Source organism: Macrobrachium nipponense, chromosome 35 (assembly GCF_015104395.2).
Source record: "Macrobrachium nipponense isolate FS-2020 chromosome 35, ASM1510439v2, whole genome shotgun sequence".
Lineage (NCBI taxonomy): Eukaryota > Metazoa > Arthropoda > Malacostraca > Decapoda > Palaemonidae > Macrobrachium > Macrobrachium nipponense.
The window spans coordinates 11597322-11613951 of NC_061096.1; the positions used below are offsets into that span (position 1 = coordinate 11597322).

Genomic DNA, 16630 nt, shown 5'->3' on the forward strand with positions numbered 1-16630 from the left:
GAGAATTATTTGCTGTATCTATACGTTTCATAGTTAAATGAACATTTGAGAAGCTTTGAAGCTGCAGGATACACACACACACTATATATATATATACGTATATATATATATATATATATATATATATATATATATATATATATATATATATATATAAAATGTTTGTATGGATATGTTTGTATTTTCACAAATCTTTAGCTACAAATGCCGGTTAATATCAAATTCACTCAACCACGGAATAAACCCTGAAGTGGAATTTGTAAGTGATGAGCGATCAGTCACCAGGTGGATTCGAACCACCGAATGGTCGAGGACCAAGGACTTTTCAGTAAAGCTACGAATAATTTCATACCAAAATCCAGCTCTTCCATAACCCAAAAGCCTTCCCTTCAACCACAAAATTTTATAGTAGTACATTGATGACTTGAGGTTTTTTTTTTTTATTTTTTTTTGTTTTTAGGGAAGACTGATCGATCGACAGAGAGACATGATAGTGAGCTGCATGACCTCTAGGTAGTGATTCCTTCAGCGCCCCAGCGGCGTGATCGGTATGGTGTTGACCTGCCACCTCGGTGGCCGTGAGTTCGATTCTCGGGCATTCCATTGAGGTGTGTGAGATGTGTATTCTAGTGATAGAAGTTCACTCGAAATGGTTTGGAAGTCACGTAAAGCCGTTGGTCCCGTTGCTGAATAATCACTGGTTCCGTGCAACGTAAAAACATCATACAAACAAATAAACAAGCAGTGTGAATCTTTCAATAAATCTATGATGAGTTTCTTTCATAAGGGCACGTTGCATGATCATTTACACAACCGATATGAGTGAACACATTAAAGGTTGTTATAATTCCATTGTAGTACTGTTGTTTATGGACCATTTCGAAGAACTTCAATTCAAATTCCGTGATAGAGTTCAAGAACTGCAGCAGCAACCGCATTCATATTTGCTGTTGAAAACAGAACTGCGTGATTGCCGTTTCAGCTTTTAGGCTCTTCTTTTGGATAAAAGGAAGAGCTCGTTCTAGGCAATTTAGTGTCATTCAAGGGTCTCTCTCTCTCTCTCTCTCTCTCTCTCTCTCTCTCTCTCTCTCTCTCTCTCTCTCTCTCTCTCTTGCTGCTGCTGCTGCTGCGTTTAAGAAAGATTCATTATTAAAACAGGCAATGGAGTAAGAGAGCTCGCATCAAAGGCTGGGATCAGCGGAAGGATAAGGTCCACACTTTGCAAAAAAACAAGTTTTATGAAATGGGCAAAGAACCACAGTGGTTTGATGTAAGTGGCCATGGGTCATAAAGAGGCCCCCCTGAAGACGAGAGAGTGAGTGAGATCCACCGTTTCTCCAACCCCGGGAGAGTAATCTGAATTCGAAATGAATGTTGTTGTCTTGGTCCGGCCAAGAGAAAGTTATCATTGCTCCATTATGTTATTCCTTTATCTCCCGAGGTGAATTTCACGCGTCTGTCATGAAACTTGTCTGGGTAATAACTTGGTTTGCCATTTGGCGAAGTTTTGCGTTTCCCTGGCTCCCATTTTCTTTTTCTCTTGGATTTCACTGTCGTGTTACTAACAAATTTGCGGTTAAGAAGAAGACGGATTGGTGGTTCTGCTTAAGGTTTGATGAAGAATTCGACCGGGTGTTGACTGATATGCAAAGTAGCATTTTAATAGCTCTCAGACTTAGCTTAGCTGTGAATCTATTTTCTAATAATATGACAGGACTGCATTTTTATATTTGTTGGTAATCAGAAACTTTTTATAATATAAGACTTCATATTCCCTTGGGTGATTGAAGGATCCAAATGGAAGAGGAGTGTGCAGACGACTAAGTCCAGGTTGTGTCATGACTAAGGGATGCCTGCAGTGAATACGTAGATTCCAGAGGAGTCTGGTTGGGCTAAAATTAGGCCAGAAACGACAAATATTTATCTGTCTGTGCCTTCTAGATATATTAGTGGATAGAGAGCCGAGAGAAGACGGAGAGAGAGAGAGGGATAGAAAGGGGGGGAGGGGGAATCAGGTGGTGAAGGTGCAGGGTCGTGAGTGGAGTTTGGAGTTGCTGATACTTGGAGATGCGACAGGTTGATGGTGCTAGCGAAGAGATGCTGCAGAGACCTTGAAAGAATATGATGATGATAGATACGAAATTTAAAAGTTATTTGATTTAATGTAAGCGACGACTAGGATGATGGGGCAATGTATTATGTCCATATGTATGGTAGACAAAGGTACAGTTGTTTGGAAGAACATGGTTTGGATTTCTGTTAAATGTGAGAATTGTGCCCCAGAGTAGTTGAAACAAAAAAGGCTTCGCTGTTTATGATAAATGTTTGGAAAAATCATAGTCAGTAGAAGCTGAAGTTGGAACATAGAGCAATGACGATTGTGGGGCTCACTCTCTTGACTTGTTGCGGAAGATGTATTCACAAAAGTTCTGGATTTATCAGTTACGGTTGAATGTGGTAGTGGCTTGTCCAGTTGTCTTCAATAAACACAGTTTTCTAGTATTTTGAGAAGGCAAAGGTCAACAGACGGGCGAAGCATACTTTAGGCTTCTTTTCTAAACTGGCCCAAGATTCTTAGTTGACCAGAATAGGAAATTCTATTCTGGTAGTTTGTCATTTGTGTGGATCGTAACCTGGGTCGCAAATGGCTCGGAGCGTATTCCGAAATACATAATATAATCCAACACCAGAAGCCACCCTTTTTAAAGGAGAAACCCGTATGATTATATATATATATATATATATATATATATATATATATATATATATATATAAATTTAGATTTATATATGTATATATAAATTTAGAGTTATATATGTCTATGGCCATATGGCTTTTTCTTTTTAAAGTGAATAATTATCACGTCACAGTGATTCATATAAATTATTCGAGCTACAGATGTCCTTTAATATCTAATTCGCTCTTCCTCGGAATTGATATATTTTCATATATGTAAACCGAAGGGGAATTTTTTAGTTGGTAATAACTTCGTCCTCTCGGGGGTTCGAACCACCGCCCAGCGGACAGAGAAGAAATCAGGACCTCAGTGATGTTATCGATTCGCCCAGCAAGTGAGGTATAAGTTTATACCGACTCCGACATTACAAACCACCGTCGAACTCGGTTATTCGTAATTAGAATCGATATCCAACCCCTTCTACCATGTTAACAAATTCGAACGTTTGCCGAACGTAGCCATATTATTAGTATCAACTAAAAAATTCCCTTCGGTTTACATATATGAAAATATATCAATTCCGAGTTAGAGCGTATTAGATATTAAAGGACATTTGTAGCTCAATATATATATATATATATATATATATATATATATATATATATATATATATATATATTATATATATATATATATATATATATATATATATATATATATATATATATATATATATATATAGTTGTAGCGTGTGAATAAGTCTGTACGTGCGAGTAACGACTTACTCAATTCATTTAAGAAGCCATGAGTTCATGGCATGTATCTCACGACTGTTGCAGCCATCCATTTAGTAACAGAACCGAACAAAGAAAACGTGATAATGGAATGTCACCCGCGTCACGTGGTAGTTAGCTTGTATTGGTGAACATTCAACCTGTTTTTTGTGTATACATATATAATGAAAGAGTGTGTGTTTGGATCTACTTGTTTCTGAAGGTAGATTATTATGCTCATATTTTGAAACACTTTATTATTTTTTTCGTTGGAATTTGTAACCCCAACTGAGCACTGACTGAAAGTTACCATACTTGGGCTCTTTGCCGTTTCGTATTGCCATATCGCCCGTCATTTCATCACACACCTTCAAGAGCTGTTAACTTGAGAAAGAGTTGCTTAGGAATTTTGATTTCTGTCAGTTATGTAGTTTCGGTAATAGTCTTCCCGTTGATGTATTACTATGGAACTTTTTCGGTAATATACTATTCGTGATCTACAATCCCCTTAAGAGGCAGGCTTTTCACTTGCTTCTTTCGATCGTTTTTTCTCTTTTATTTTATCTTCTTTGCCTTTATCGGGCCAGGGCTAATTAAGTATTTTGGCCGTGCCATTGGCTTCCCCCTTACCATGGCCCCGTAGGGGTCAAGTCCTACGGTCAAGTGCCATCAATTACTTTAGTTTCATTGCAGTGTGCCTTCGGCCCCTCGCTGCAACCCCTTTCCTACCTTTTACAATGCCTCCTATCATATTCTCTTTCTTATCTTACTTTCCACCCTCTCCTAACAGTTGATTCATAGTGCAACTGTGAGATTTTCCTCCTGTTACACCTTTCAACCTTTTACTCTGTTTCCGTTTCGGCGCTGAAGGACCTCACAGGTCCTAGTGCTTGGCCTTTTGGCCTCAATTCTACATTCAATTCAATTCCCTTGGCTCTGCTAAAATGAATCTTTTCATGTTCCTCGGAGATTGCTCGAGAAAGGATGGCAGCATTCTCTTCGTACCTCAAATGTCAGTGGTTTATTGAAATCACGCAAGTTCTGTCACGTTAATGGAGAACTGTAGCGCTTCTCACGTTTATTCCGTCCGTCCAATGTAATGGGAATGGATGACCGCTTTAATGTCAACATTTAATGTGGAGGTTTCGGTGTTATCGTCTGCGGAATATTTGACGAAGCTGTCAGGGAGACTTCAGTGTAGTAGGACTGGATTCTGCTCGTACAAAACACGTCTTTAACCCACAACCGAGACGTGATGTGTCTGTTAAACGACACATCAGAGACATCGACGAGGTATCTGGGTGTCTTTAGCAAAGCTTGCCGAAGCATTTCATCTTTCGCGTTGCGAGCGAGAGGGTCATCGTTGTCCAACTGAAGCAGGATCACGTCATGAAAGTTTGCCAATGAAATGAACTCCCTAAGTGATGAGGGAGGACGCTAGCACGTGCATATATTCTGCTTTTATTATAGTCTTGATATCAACTGTAAAAACGTAGGTTGAGCTCTTTTATAACATCAGGTTGCTTTAAATATGACTTAGGTTCCAGCTAGGAATGACAATAGACCTCTTGATATATCCTCTCATTCTTTATGAGCACATTATGGCAGCCGCGTGGAATGTCAAGCAGCTATGTCATGTGCGAGTCTAATTTATACTTGAATTAAGCTTTGAAAGCATTCTTCAGCCCCTGTTAAGGAAATTTTGCTTTTCTTCTTCGTGTCTGAAGTCTTTAACTCAACTGGAAAATAATCGGCCCGGGTGTATTTAAGGAACAGAGGAATGCCTGCCTGGAATGTTCAACATGATTAGACTTATTTTAGAATTGACCAACAACCAGAACACATTTTTGAAATATTTATGTATTTTGTTGCTTTCTCTGAGCGTTTCTAAGGTTCTAAGGGATTTCGTGGAAGTGAGTGAACGTTGAATTCACAGTGAAATTGCCATCAAGTAAGTAAATGAGAAGGAATTCTTGTAACGCATTCATATGTTCTCCGAATTGCTACCAAGCGTTTATTTTTTTTTTCTTTTCTTAAATAAACTTCGTTCAGAACAGCTAACATTCAAAGACGACAACCTCATATTGCCTTAGAATTCCAGGATAACTTACTTGGCCACATTCCGTATGTAGTATGTAATTGGAATTGACAAGTAATTGATTGCTAATTACCTCTAAGATGACACCTTATTATTATTCTAGAGTCCTCTATACTACTTCTACCGTACAATATGGCAGAGACCTGAGAGGTCCCGTGCTTGGCCTGTGTATGGCTCTGCTTAAACTCTGTATTCCATATGGCAGAGCCTAAGGTTGGCAACATGATTATGTGACCACCGTAGTCCCAACCCTCCCTTGTCTGGTTGGTTTAACAAAATGTATTTATCAGCTTGTTGCAGGATTTCAGAGCACTTTATATTATATTATTTTATTTTACTTATTTTTGAGTACACTTTCGGGAATAAACTTAAATTTCATCTTTAACTTATGATATTCGAAAGAGTTGTTCTGATGCTTTGCAAAATCAACTGTGGATGGTGGGGTTTTTGTAATTTTTTTTATTTATTTATTTAATCCTCGCCATGTAGGTCTTTCGAAAACCACCCTGCATTTGACTCGAGTTAGTTTCCTGAAACTCTGACCTCCAGATCACTAGACAGGCTTTCGGTTGTCATTAAGGTACAATACCGCTCTCTCCAAATCGTCCAAGTTCGTCCGGTTTGTTTCAAACAGCTGTAGAATTTGAACCCTCAAGTCTTTCATTAAATACCACATTTGTTCGTACTGGACTCTCCCCTTCTTGGTGTTACTGTATTTGGGACATGCTCCGCTGCTTTTAGAGTGTGAAAATGACCCAAGTTCTCGACCCGGTAATGGAATGGATAAATCTTGCGTTTCCGGAAATCGGGGACTACTCGGAGATGACATTTACAAGCCAGATAGCCTAAGACTCGAAAGGTCAATTGCCCAATTGTAATATTGACGTAAATAGATTATGATCTTTGTTGGGTTAGCATTGCCGGAAAAGATGTGGTGGTTTTCCATGTTTTTTCTATTTTTCCGTTTTTTTATGACCATGGCCTTTAAAAGTACGCCAGTTTATGTAATTGATTGTTCTCTCTCTCTCTCTCTCTCTCTCTCTCTCTCTCTCTCTCTCTCTCTCTCTCTCTCTCTCTCTCTCTCTCTTGTAAAAGAAAAAATATCGCATTCTTCATGACAAATGTGTCCGTTCAACAGAATGACTTAACGCTTCCTGCAGCTTTTGAAAATCAGTAGGACAAGAGGCCACTTTTATTATGTCCAATCATGCATGTATCGCACCTCAATGGCGTGGTCGGTATAGTCTTGGCCTGCCACCTCGGTGGCCGCGAGTTCGATTCTCGCGCATTCCATTGAGGAGTCAGAGATGTGTATTTCTGGTGATAGAAGTTTACTCTCGACGTGGTTCGGAAGTCACCTAAAGCCGTTAACGGGTCCCGTTGCGTAAAAACACCACACAAACAAACAAACACGTATGTATGTATGTATGTATGCATGCATGCATGTACGTACGTACGAACACCCATTTGCGCCTAGCCATCGTATCGCTGTATTAGATAGATATCACTTATAACAACGTATGTCTCAACTGGCGCCGAAGTCTGTGTTAGAAAGTGGGAAGAGTAGTGCCATTTAATCGAGATTAAATGGCATTTCCGTGAGGAGGTGGGGTGGGGGAAGTTATATCAGTATTAGATATACTTTCCTTTAGTATTCAAGAACAACTGGGGACGAGTTTACTTCCCAATCTTGTGCGTTAGTGTACAGTTCGATTTGTAGGAGTGCAGTGGTAGCTCTGTTTATAGGGTAATCTCTCCCGTTGTAATTGATTTTAGACCCGATTGATATACTAATCGTTAATCATTTTCTTATATCTTCAATTCCTTATCTTGTTTCGCTTGCTTCACGCTGTGGTAATCATCGGTTTGCACGGTTCACTGATGTTTTATTTCTCACAAATGCCAAACCTGGGCAGTCGCTTTCTGCTTCCCTTTTTTCTCTTTACATTCGTTTAGACTTGGCCCTCTTTTTCCTCTTTCTTTTTCGTTCTCCCTTTTTCTTTGTACCTCCAGAGTTAACCGTGTTTAACCTACGCATTAGAAGAAATCGCGAAGCGTTTATTCACACGTATTCAGCTTGTCTGTCTTAATTAAGAGTAGTGTTGTCGTAGGGCCGTCTTTCGAAGGTAGCGCGTCTGCCTTGATGGTTAGCTAGAAGTGAAACTGCAAGGAAGGTGGCGGTGCTGACATTTTCTCGTCCTGAAGAGCGGAAGTCGGAGAAGGTGATAGTAGAGGTTTCGGGGTTGGGGGGGGGGGGGGGGGGGGGGGGGGGGGGGGGGGGGGGTGGCGAGAAAGGGGAAAGGACCACCCTGGATGCCGCCTTTCGGAGTGATGTTGAGCAAGGACCCGGGACGACGAGACACTGCGATGGTATGGGATTGTTTGCTGGGTGTCAAAGGGCGCCAATTGTGAGAGGATAAGCTTCGGCACGCGTGAGATTCATTGTTGTACGTGGCTCTGTTATTGACGTTAGTCTTTATAGTCTTCTTTTTTTGGGCGAAACGGGCGATTTCCTCAATTGGTTTATATCAGTAGACTTGGTTTTTAGATAGTGTATTTATTATATAGTCAATCACGCTTGAACTTATTTAATCTCTAAACATTTTCAGTGCATTATCTTTGAAAGGAACACGTTCAATGCGCTTGGCCAGAACGTTTAAACTCTTGGCAATGATGAGATTCGTGGTCAATATCAGCATATTAAAATATCTGAAGGAATGAACCGAAAATTTACTAGATTTTTAGGGTAAGATCCTTGGGAAATAAGTGAAGACATATTTTAACATAATTTTGTTACTCAAGAATAATTTCAAATACAAGGATATAGAAGGTAATTAATATAACACAGACACGCATGCATGCATATATATATACATATATATATATATTATATATATATATATATATATCTATATATATATATATATATATATATATATATATATATATATATAAATATATATTTATTTATATATATATATATATATATATATATATATATATATATATATATATATATATTATATATATATATATATATATATATATATATATATATATATAGTAATATCGACCTCCTACATTGTCTACGTATTCCGAAGTTTCCAAACTCCAAACACTCGGGGGGCACAGAGTATGCATTTAAACTACGCCCGGTCTCTTTGAAAAGTATTTCCTGGGTATTATAACCAGAGCCAAGATGGTTTTGTCCCCAGGAACCCGTCTGATATGAGTGGAGGACCTTGTGTTGTCCTCCCATGGTTGCAAAGAACAAAGGCAGAAAGCGGCACGAGACCAGACTTCCAAGAGTCTGAGAATGAATTTGCAACTATATTGCGTTTCATGCATTGCTCTCATTTTACGTGCAGTATATTCGATGTTTCCATATGTATATGAATACACGTATATATATTATATTATATGGAAATAAAGGGGGAAGCCATGAAGGAAAGTGAAACACTGGAATGCTGCGAGATCTTTCGACTCAAATGTTCTTTACTGAGCAGAAAGAGTCTAAAGATCTCGTAGCTCTCCAATGTTTCACTTTGCTTCGAGGCTTCCACCTTTATTTATATAATTCATCACGTTCCAAACTTTCGTGATTCAGTTATGCATTATATTATATGTATACTATATATTTATGTATATATATATATATATTATACATACAAAATATATATGTATATATATTTTTTGGTTTTAAATATGTATATGCATATTGAGCATTATTATACGTGTGTATGTGTGTAGAGAGAGGAAGAGTAAGACAGAGATGCAGGAAAATGTGATCGGATAAGCGAGAGAGAGAGAGAGAGAGAGAGAGAGAGAGAGAGAGAGAGAGAGAGAGAGAGAGAGAGAGAGAGAGGAGACACCAAGGCTACCAAACCCGTTGCTCTTTGAAGACAGCCTTGTCTTGGTACTGTTACCTTCCCTTTCTCTCTCTCTCTCTCTCTCTCTCTCTCTCTCTCTCTCTCTCTCTCTATTCCTCTCTTCTCTCCTCTCTCTCTCTCTCTCTCTTCTCTCTCTGAAGTAGCCTATATTAATAACACCGGATATCATGTGTCATTGAATCTCGACATATTTGCTATCATACTTCATTTGATGTGATGTTCACCCAAGGCAATATTATTGGTCGTCGAAATTAGATTTTTTCTTGTGAGGATCTTTGATCTTCAAAAAGACGAGAATCGCCGAAAGGGTGCTGTGGAGAGCTGTTCTCATCTTGGAGAAGAACTTCCATTGTATCTCGACGCTTGTGTTTTGAGTACAGAAGTGGTGTACATCTAGGACCCACGTGTACACAACGAACGCAGTTCATATTTCGTTCAGAACGTCCAACTAAATATTCTTGTCCTAGACGTTTTCTCAGGATTCATGCAAGTACAGCAAGTTGATGTCTTGTGTGGTTATTGCCATCAAGGCACCGGGGTATCGGTACCGTCTTATATTCGTCGTAGAAATGAATGTTAAGCGCCTCAGTGGCGTGGTTGGTTTGGTGTTTGCTTCTCACCTCGGTGGTCGCGGGTTCGATTCTCGGCCATTCCATTGAGGAGTGAGAGATGTGAATTTCTGGTGATAGAAGTTTACTCTCGACGTAGTTCGGAAGTCACATAAAGCCGTTGGTCCCGTTGCTGAATAACCATTGGTTCCATGCAGCGTAAAAACACCATACAAACAAAACAAAAAAAAATGAATGTTAGAAGAATGTGGTAGTTCTTTGTTTTACAGCTCGGAGGCCATTGCACCTACGTACTTATAAGGTCAGAGCTTCACGGCATTTTCCAACGCTGGAAACGTCAATAGTATAATGATGGTAGTCCACTCTGTCTCCCAGAACGCGCGAGGAAACTGTCGGCCTAATAGAGAGCGTCGTGCCCCCAGCGGGATTCTTCGTTGTTAGAGCTTAAGAAATGTGCTGATTAAATCTTACCCGTCGATCGAACGCTTCCTAACCTTGGATGGCCCGAGCGAGCATCGCGAGTCATGCACCGAAATTAGGATAAGGCCTGACCTCAGGCCTTCCCTTCAGCAGCTCCAGAAGGTTGATTGGACGAACTTGTCCTTAGTGTGTAAGAACATTTATTTTCACGTTTCACATATAAAGACGCACACTGTATACTTATATACAAATATATATATATATATATATATATATTATATAATATATAATATCTATATATATATATATATATATATATCAACAGATGTGCGAATCTTGTATGATACACCACAAGCATCCCCATCGCACGGAAGGTTTGCATTTCATGTAATCCTTGGTGATATTGACCTCCCTCGAGGTCTTTCTGTTTATGGACAGACCTTGGTGGTCTTAAAGGGCTGGACATGTTTGTTTGTTTCCTGCATGACATCATTTCTTCTCCTTGGACATGTTCTTTGCGTCTTAGGTTCTCCTATCGTTTATCTGGAAGGGGAAAATGGAAGCCAGATGTTATTGTTATTGATGATGCAACTATGCGCACTTCGTTGTTTTATTTTAATTACCATTCATTTCCTGACCTATCGTTTATAGGTTTCTTTTTTAATTATGATTATTGTTATTTATTATTGTGTATACCTGTGTCGAAAAAATACCGTGTATAACTACGACAAAAAAAGTAGTGTAAACCCTGCGTTAATGTTCTCATAGAAAAACTTTAGAATGGTTTCTAGTTACTCTGTTACCGGCGTCGATGACTTCAGACGTTTCGGCAACAGATTACGTAAACAATGACGAGGAAATTATCGGTAGGTAGGTACTTATGATGGTGAATATGCGGCGATTTATAAAAATACAGTAAAAACATTTGAGGATTCTGAATATAATTGAGATGTTGTCCTTGCGCATGTTGTTAGGACTTTTTCTTGTGCATTATTTATTATGGTAATATTCACGGAGCCATTGTCACCCTGACTAAGTCTGTAAGGCAAAGTGTTTTGTGGATAGAATGGGATGACATGGGTGATGCTTTTGAATTTTAGTAGCTCTCTCTCTCTCTCTCTCTCTCTCTCTCTCTCTCTCTCTCTCTCTCTCTCTCTCACACACACACAATACGAACCCCGTGCAATAGCATTAAAACTCAGCACACTGTATGTAGTTATATTTAACATAGTATTCGCGCATGTAGTTTTCAAAGACACAAATAACAATATAAACTGATAATCTATTGTTAAGGTACTACTGCCATTGCTGCTACTGCATCAACCAAAGAAGAATAATGAAAGGAAAATCCTGTCGTCAGGAAATTCCAATCATATTCCTCGCTGAGGAGAAGGGCCGGAAACCATCAATTATAAACTTCTTTTTTATGATGGCGTTCTTCATACGACATTTAAGACATGACAAAAGACCCGCGGGGAGGGGGGGGGGGGGCCAAATGACGTCCCTGACCTTTGACCTGGCTACGCTCATCAAGGTAATTCGTAAGAAATTGCTTACGGGCATTTATAAATAAGATGAGAAAGGAGCAATGAAAAAAAAGGCGTATATTTAAAAGTTATGTCTTGAATACACCACGCAATGGAACGTATCAAAGATCTCAAATTACACGTCGCAGTCCGAAAAACGTGACGTCTTCAGGCAATGAAGCGTCGTGATGCCTCGTGTGTACGACAGTCGTCACTCGGCGTTTCTCTGTGTACGTATGCCTCTCATTCCTTTGGCAAAGTCAGGATTAGGGAATGCTCAGTTACTCTTCTTATATAGGTATACAATTATGGACGGGCATCATAGCGATGAAATTCGTCGGCTTAAATACGGTAGTTATATATTATGTCCTTCGTTGATGACGTATTGTCGTTAGTTGTATTACGACACGAATTAATTTTCGCTATGAGAAAAATATATATTTTTTTTATATGCAAAGTTGAGCAGTGAGAACCATTTTATAGTTTAAATATGATTCTCCTTCAGCGATTTTTCACATTCTTAGGTTTAAAGGTATTTCTTATTTCACGATCTACTCTTATCTAACATTTATCTAGCGCATCAGTGGCGTGGTCGGTATGGTGTTGGCGTGCCACCTCGGTGGCCGGGAGTTCGATTCTTGGCCATTCCACTGACGGGTTAGAGATGTGTATTTCTGGTGATAGAAGTTCACTCTCGACGTGGTTCGGAAGTCACGTAAAGCCGTTGGTCCTGTTGCTGAATAACCACTCGTTCCATGTAACGTAAAAACACCGTACAAACAAACAAACAAACTTATCTAACATTTACTTGCATTTCGTACAATTTTTCCTTTCCTTTAGTTAGAATAGGCTTTTGAAAGAGTCACATGCGACTGGTTCTACCTTTGATCATGTAATAAAGTGGCGCTTGCGATCATTTGCAAAAGTTTTGGGAGAAGTGTATTCTCCGTCAGTGTCAAGTTTCGCTCTTTGTGATATGGAAAAACTGATGTTGGGTAAAGGCTGCGCTGCTGACACCAAGTTTACTAGACACCTCTATCATGTTTTCGTCGATTGTCTTTCCAAACGTTTCGCTCGGAGTGACATTCAAGTCCATGTATCCAGTCAAGTCATATCAGATTAACGAAATTACTTTCGATTTGTGATCTCCCACTAGCATTGGCTGTTCAGTACAGGAATCCAGCTGTAAGATCATGCGAAAGCGACTTGAACAGTGCTCGTCTAAAGCATGGTCTGAAATTTCTTTGATTTATGCGGAGGATGATGATGATGATGAAACATGGATATCAAGTACCGTAGGGTTTCCACCACCAAGGTTCCCTCTTGTGAAATGTCCTGATTAATGAAACTAACATTTTCCATGTTTCGTACTATTTCAGTTACTAGACTAACGGCTGCAAGTGCTTAAAACAAATGCATTTTATTTTTTTACATAGATTTTTGCCGTAACTTCTAAGACACGCTGACACCCATATATTATGCCATGCCCCTCCGTAAATGTCATTGTGTGCTTTCTCATTTTATCTTGGTTAAGCGTAACTGCTGAAACTACAAATATATTCTTTTGGTCTTGTATCATCTCTCTCTCTCTCTCTCTCTCTCTCTCTCTCTCTCGTCAAGTGTTCTTGTGTGTTGAGGATCCGTGTTTTAGCTGAAATTTTTGCATAACGTCCATATCTTGATTATTAAAATTTTCCCTGTTCATATGTTTTCATATAACCTGTCTCTTATTTTTTGGAGTTTTTGTTTTCACTTGATTTGAAGATGAAATCAACCATCTGTATTTACTATGCGTTTGCTCACTCTTTATACTATGTATATGAAATCGATCGTTCTGCTCATGTTTTATGAACCATAAATAAGAGGAAATTTGAGATTTGCTTTTCACTTCTTTTATACTTTTTTCATTACACGCGAGTCGTATTGACTGTACATTCCTTGCATGTTACTCTTGTCCTGGCAAAATTTTATTTTATTCCACTTTTTTCCTTCGTGTTCCCCACTTTGCAGCGATTTCCTTCTCTTCCACTCACGTCTCTTTTCCTCCACCCTCTCCTGTCCTGGTCTTTGTTTTCCCTCCCCTCTCCCCCCCCCCCCCTCCCCTCTTTTTCTATAGACTCCAGGACATTTCCAAGGTCTCTCTTATTAAGAGATTCTTGTGGTTTAAAGGAGGTGGAGTTGAAGGTCGTTTTGGACTCTGTGTATGTGTGTGTGTGTGTGTGTGTTCATATATACCACCCCTGGCGTACGTATTTTGTAGACTTGACATCGGATGAACTCTAAGACATCCTTGTGAAGTGCTGGGTATCCTTTTTTTTTTAATTTACGATGGCACATACCAGTGGTCTAGAATCCTTGACTTCTAGGAGAGAGAGAGAGAGAGAGAGAGAGAGAGAGAGAGAGAGAGAGAGAGAGAGAGAGAGAGAGAGAGACGGACGTTACGCAAAGATATAAAATTTTAGCAGGCAATCTCGAATCATTGCTCCCTGAAGTTTATCGAGGTAAAAATTCCTTCGTTATACCACCAGAATGGATAAACGAATGCAGTAGTTGTAGCACCCCAAGGTGGATTGTCTCTGTCCATTCCTTGTTACATATCATTTCGGTGCTTCATCTGTCGGTAAGAGATAAATTTCTTCATGCTTAATTACTGCTTTGGAAAGTAGGAACCGCTCTGGCTTTTGGCTTAAAGTTTAACAACAAGAAAACGTCCCATGCTGTGGTCTTTGCCCACAAAATGGTTCTGTTGGCCCTGTACACCAAATGCACCGCCATTTTACAATTCTGCCTATCATGTGTTCTTTTAAAAGGGAAATTGTTCTTGCTTATGATTAGCCTTAAGATGATTTGAAATGGCTTATGTGTTAGTCTGCCTCATTTAAGACAGTTTTTCCTTTCGCTTATATTTTTCTTTGTCAACTTTTGGAAGATATTTTCTTCTTCATTTCTTTTCAGAACGAGCAAGTACTGATGCACTAGAACGATTAAAATCGTAACGTTCACTATTGTCTATTGTTCCAGGAATATTCAGCAAGTTTCATTTTATAATCTTCCGTGGAATTAGTTTCTCTCTCTCTCTCTCTCTCTCTCTCTATATATATATAGTAGTGTATATGAGTATATATATATATATATATCATATATTATATATATAATCTCTGATATATATTATTATCCATACATACATACATACATACATACATCGACATACATACATACATAGCTACACTACATACATATCATACATACATACTACTATATATACATACATCATACTATATATATATATATAATATATATATAATATATACATACATACATCACATACATACATACATACATACACACACATATATATATATATATATATATATATATATATATATATGTGTGTGTGTGTGGTGTGTGTGTGTGTGCGTGTGTGTGTGTAGTGTCATATGTGCTCATATATGTATAGGTATGTATGAGTAATGTGCGGGTTTCAAAGTAGCTGGTGTAGAGGATGTAAATGAATGGTCAAATAGTAGATACTGTTTATAATAATTATTGTGTTTTTTTTTTACACTGATAACAATTTTGTAATTCTGTCATACTTATGATACTTTAGCATAATCGATTATAAAAATTGTGAAGGAAACGGTGACTGATGGAAGGTCTCTTTTACAGGAAAAATGTTAGCGAAGATAGTGATGCTGAGGTCTGCGACGCTTGCAACAGCAGCAGCAGCAGCACTGCTCATGTGTGCCGTCCTGCCTAGCAAAACCCAAGCCTTAACACTACCGGTAGGTTTGCTTTTTATTCCTTTCATACTTTTAACAGCCTGAATTTGTAGCTCGTATGTGTTTAAATATATATGTATGCTTGTGTGTGTGTGTGTGAGAATATAAAAAGGCCCATAAAACCTTATGTACAGTAGTAATCCTATATTTCGGATACTTCGCCTTCTGTATCTGTTCACTGGTATGAATTGGACAAATGTGTGACACTTGTATATAGTATAAGGCATAATGCAGGTGTGGCAATACGTCGTCGGCGGTATGTAGATGACGGGCGACAGACCCGGGATGGATGGCAAATAGGCGAGTCCCTCGTGTTTGGGGCCTCGTTCATTCCCGAGTCTGATGGGCGTATTCGCTGGAACACCTGCTCGAGAAGAGGCCCGAGGATGAACTCGAAGGTGAAGTGACACCATTTTAAAAGCATTTTCGTCTTGGCATTGACAAAGCACTACAACTACTCGACCTTATAAAGAAAATCTTTATATACAACAGTGTGATTGTAATACTGGTATCCGCTGCCCCTTTCTAGCAAGCCTGTACATGGAATTCTTGTGAACTGAAATTTTGTCGTCTATCATACCCCGTAATATGATCTGGCTTAGGTACGTAGATGATGTTTTGACATTCTGTGACAAAAGCTGGGAGAGGCTTCAATGAATGTTTCAATAGTCAAATTCGCTAGTTCCGACCATAAGATTTAACACAGATTGGGAAAGGACGGAAACCTGCCTCTCCTAGTTGAATAAATCGTAAGAGAACAGAATACATGCGCCTTCACGGTATAGGAGAAGGCTTGCATTGTCATTTCATATATTCACTTCGTAAGCTATCGCGATGTCTCTGTAAATATCATGATTGGCTGCAGTCCAATTCGCAGGGGGCTTGGGACATGTTCACA

The 16630-nt window shown here is 39.0% G+C and overlaps 1 protein-coding gene across 1 annotated transcript in view; it reads left to right on the top strand.

Annotated features, from left to right (window-relative positions):
- The window catches only part of LOC135208420 (mucin-5AC-like), a 673035-nt gene that overhangs the window by 623468 nt on the left and 32937 nt on the right, over positions 1 to 16630 (top strand). The window contains exon 4 of the mRNA XM_064240572.1: positions 15620 to 15735. Within this exon, the coding sequence (XP_064096642.1) occupies positions 15620 to 15735 (116 nt within the window). The remainder of the gene's footprint in view (positions 1 to 15619; positions 15736 to 16630) is intronic.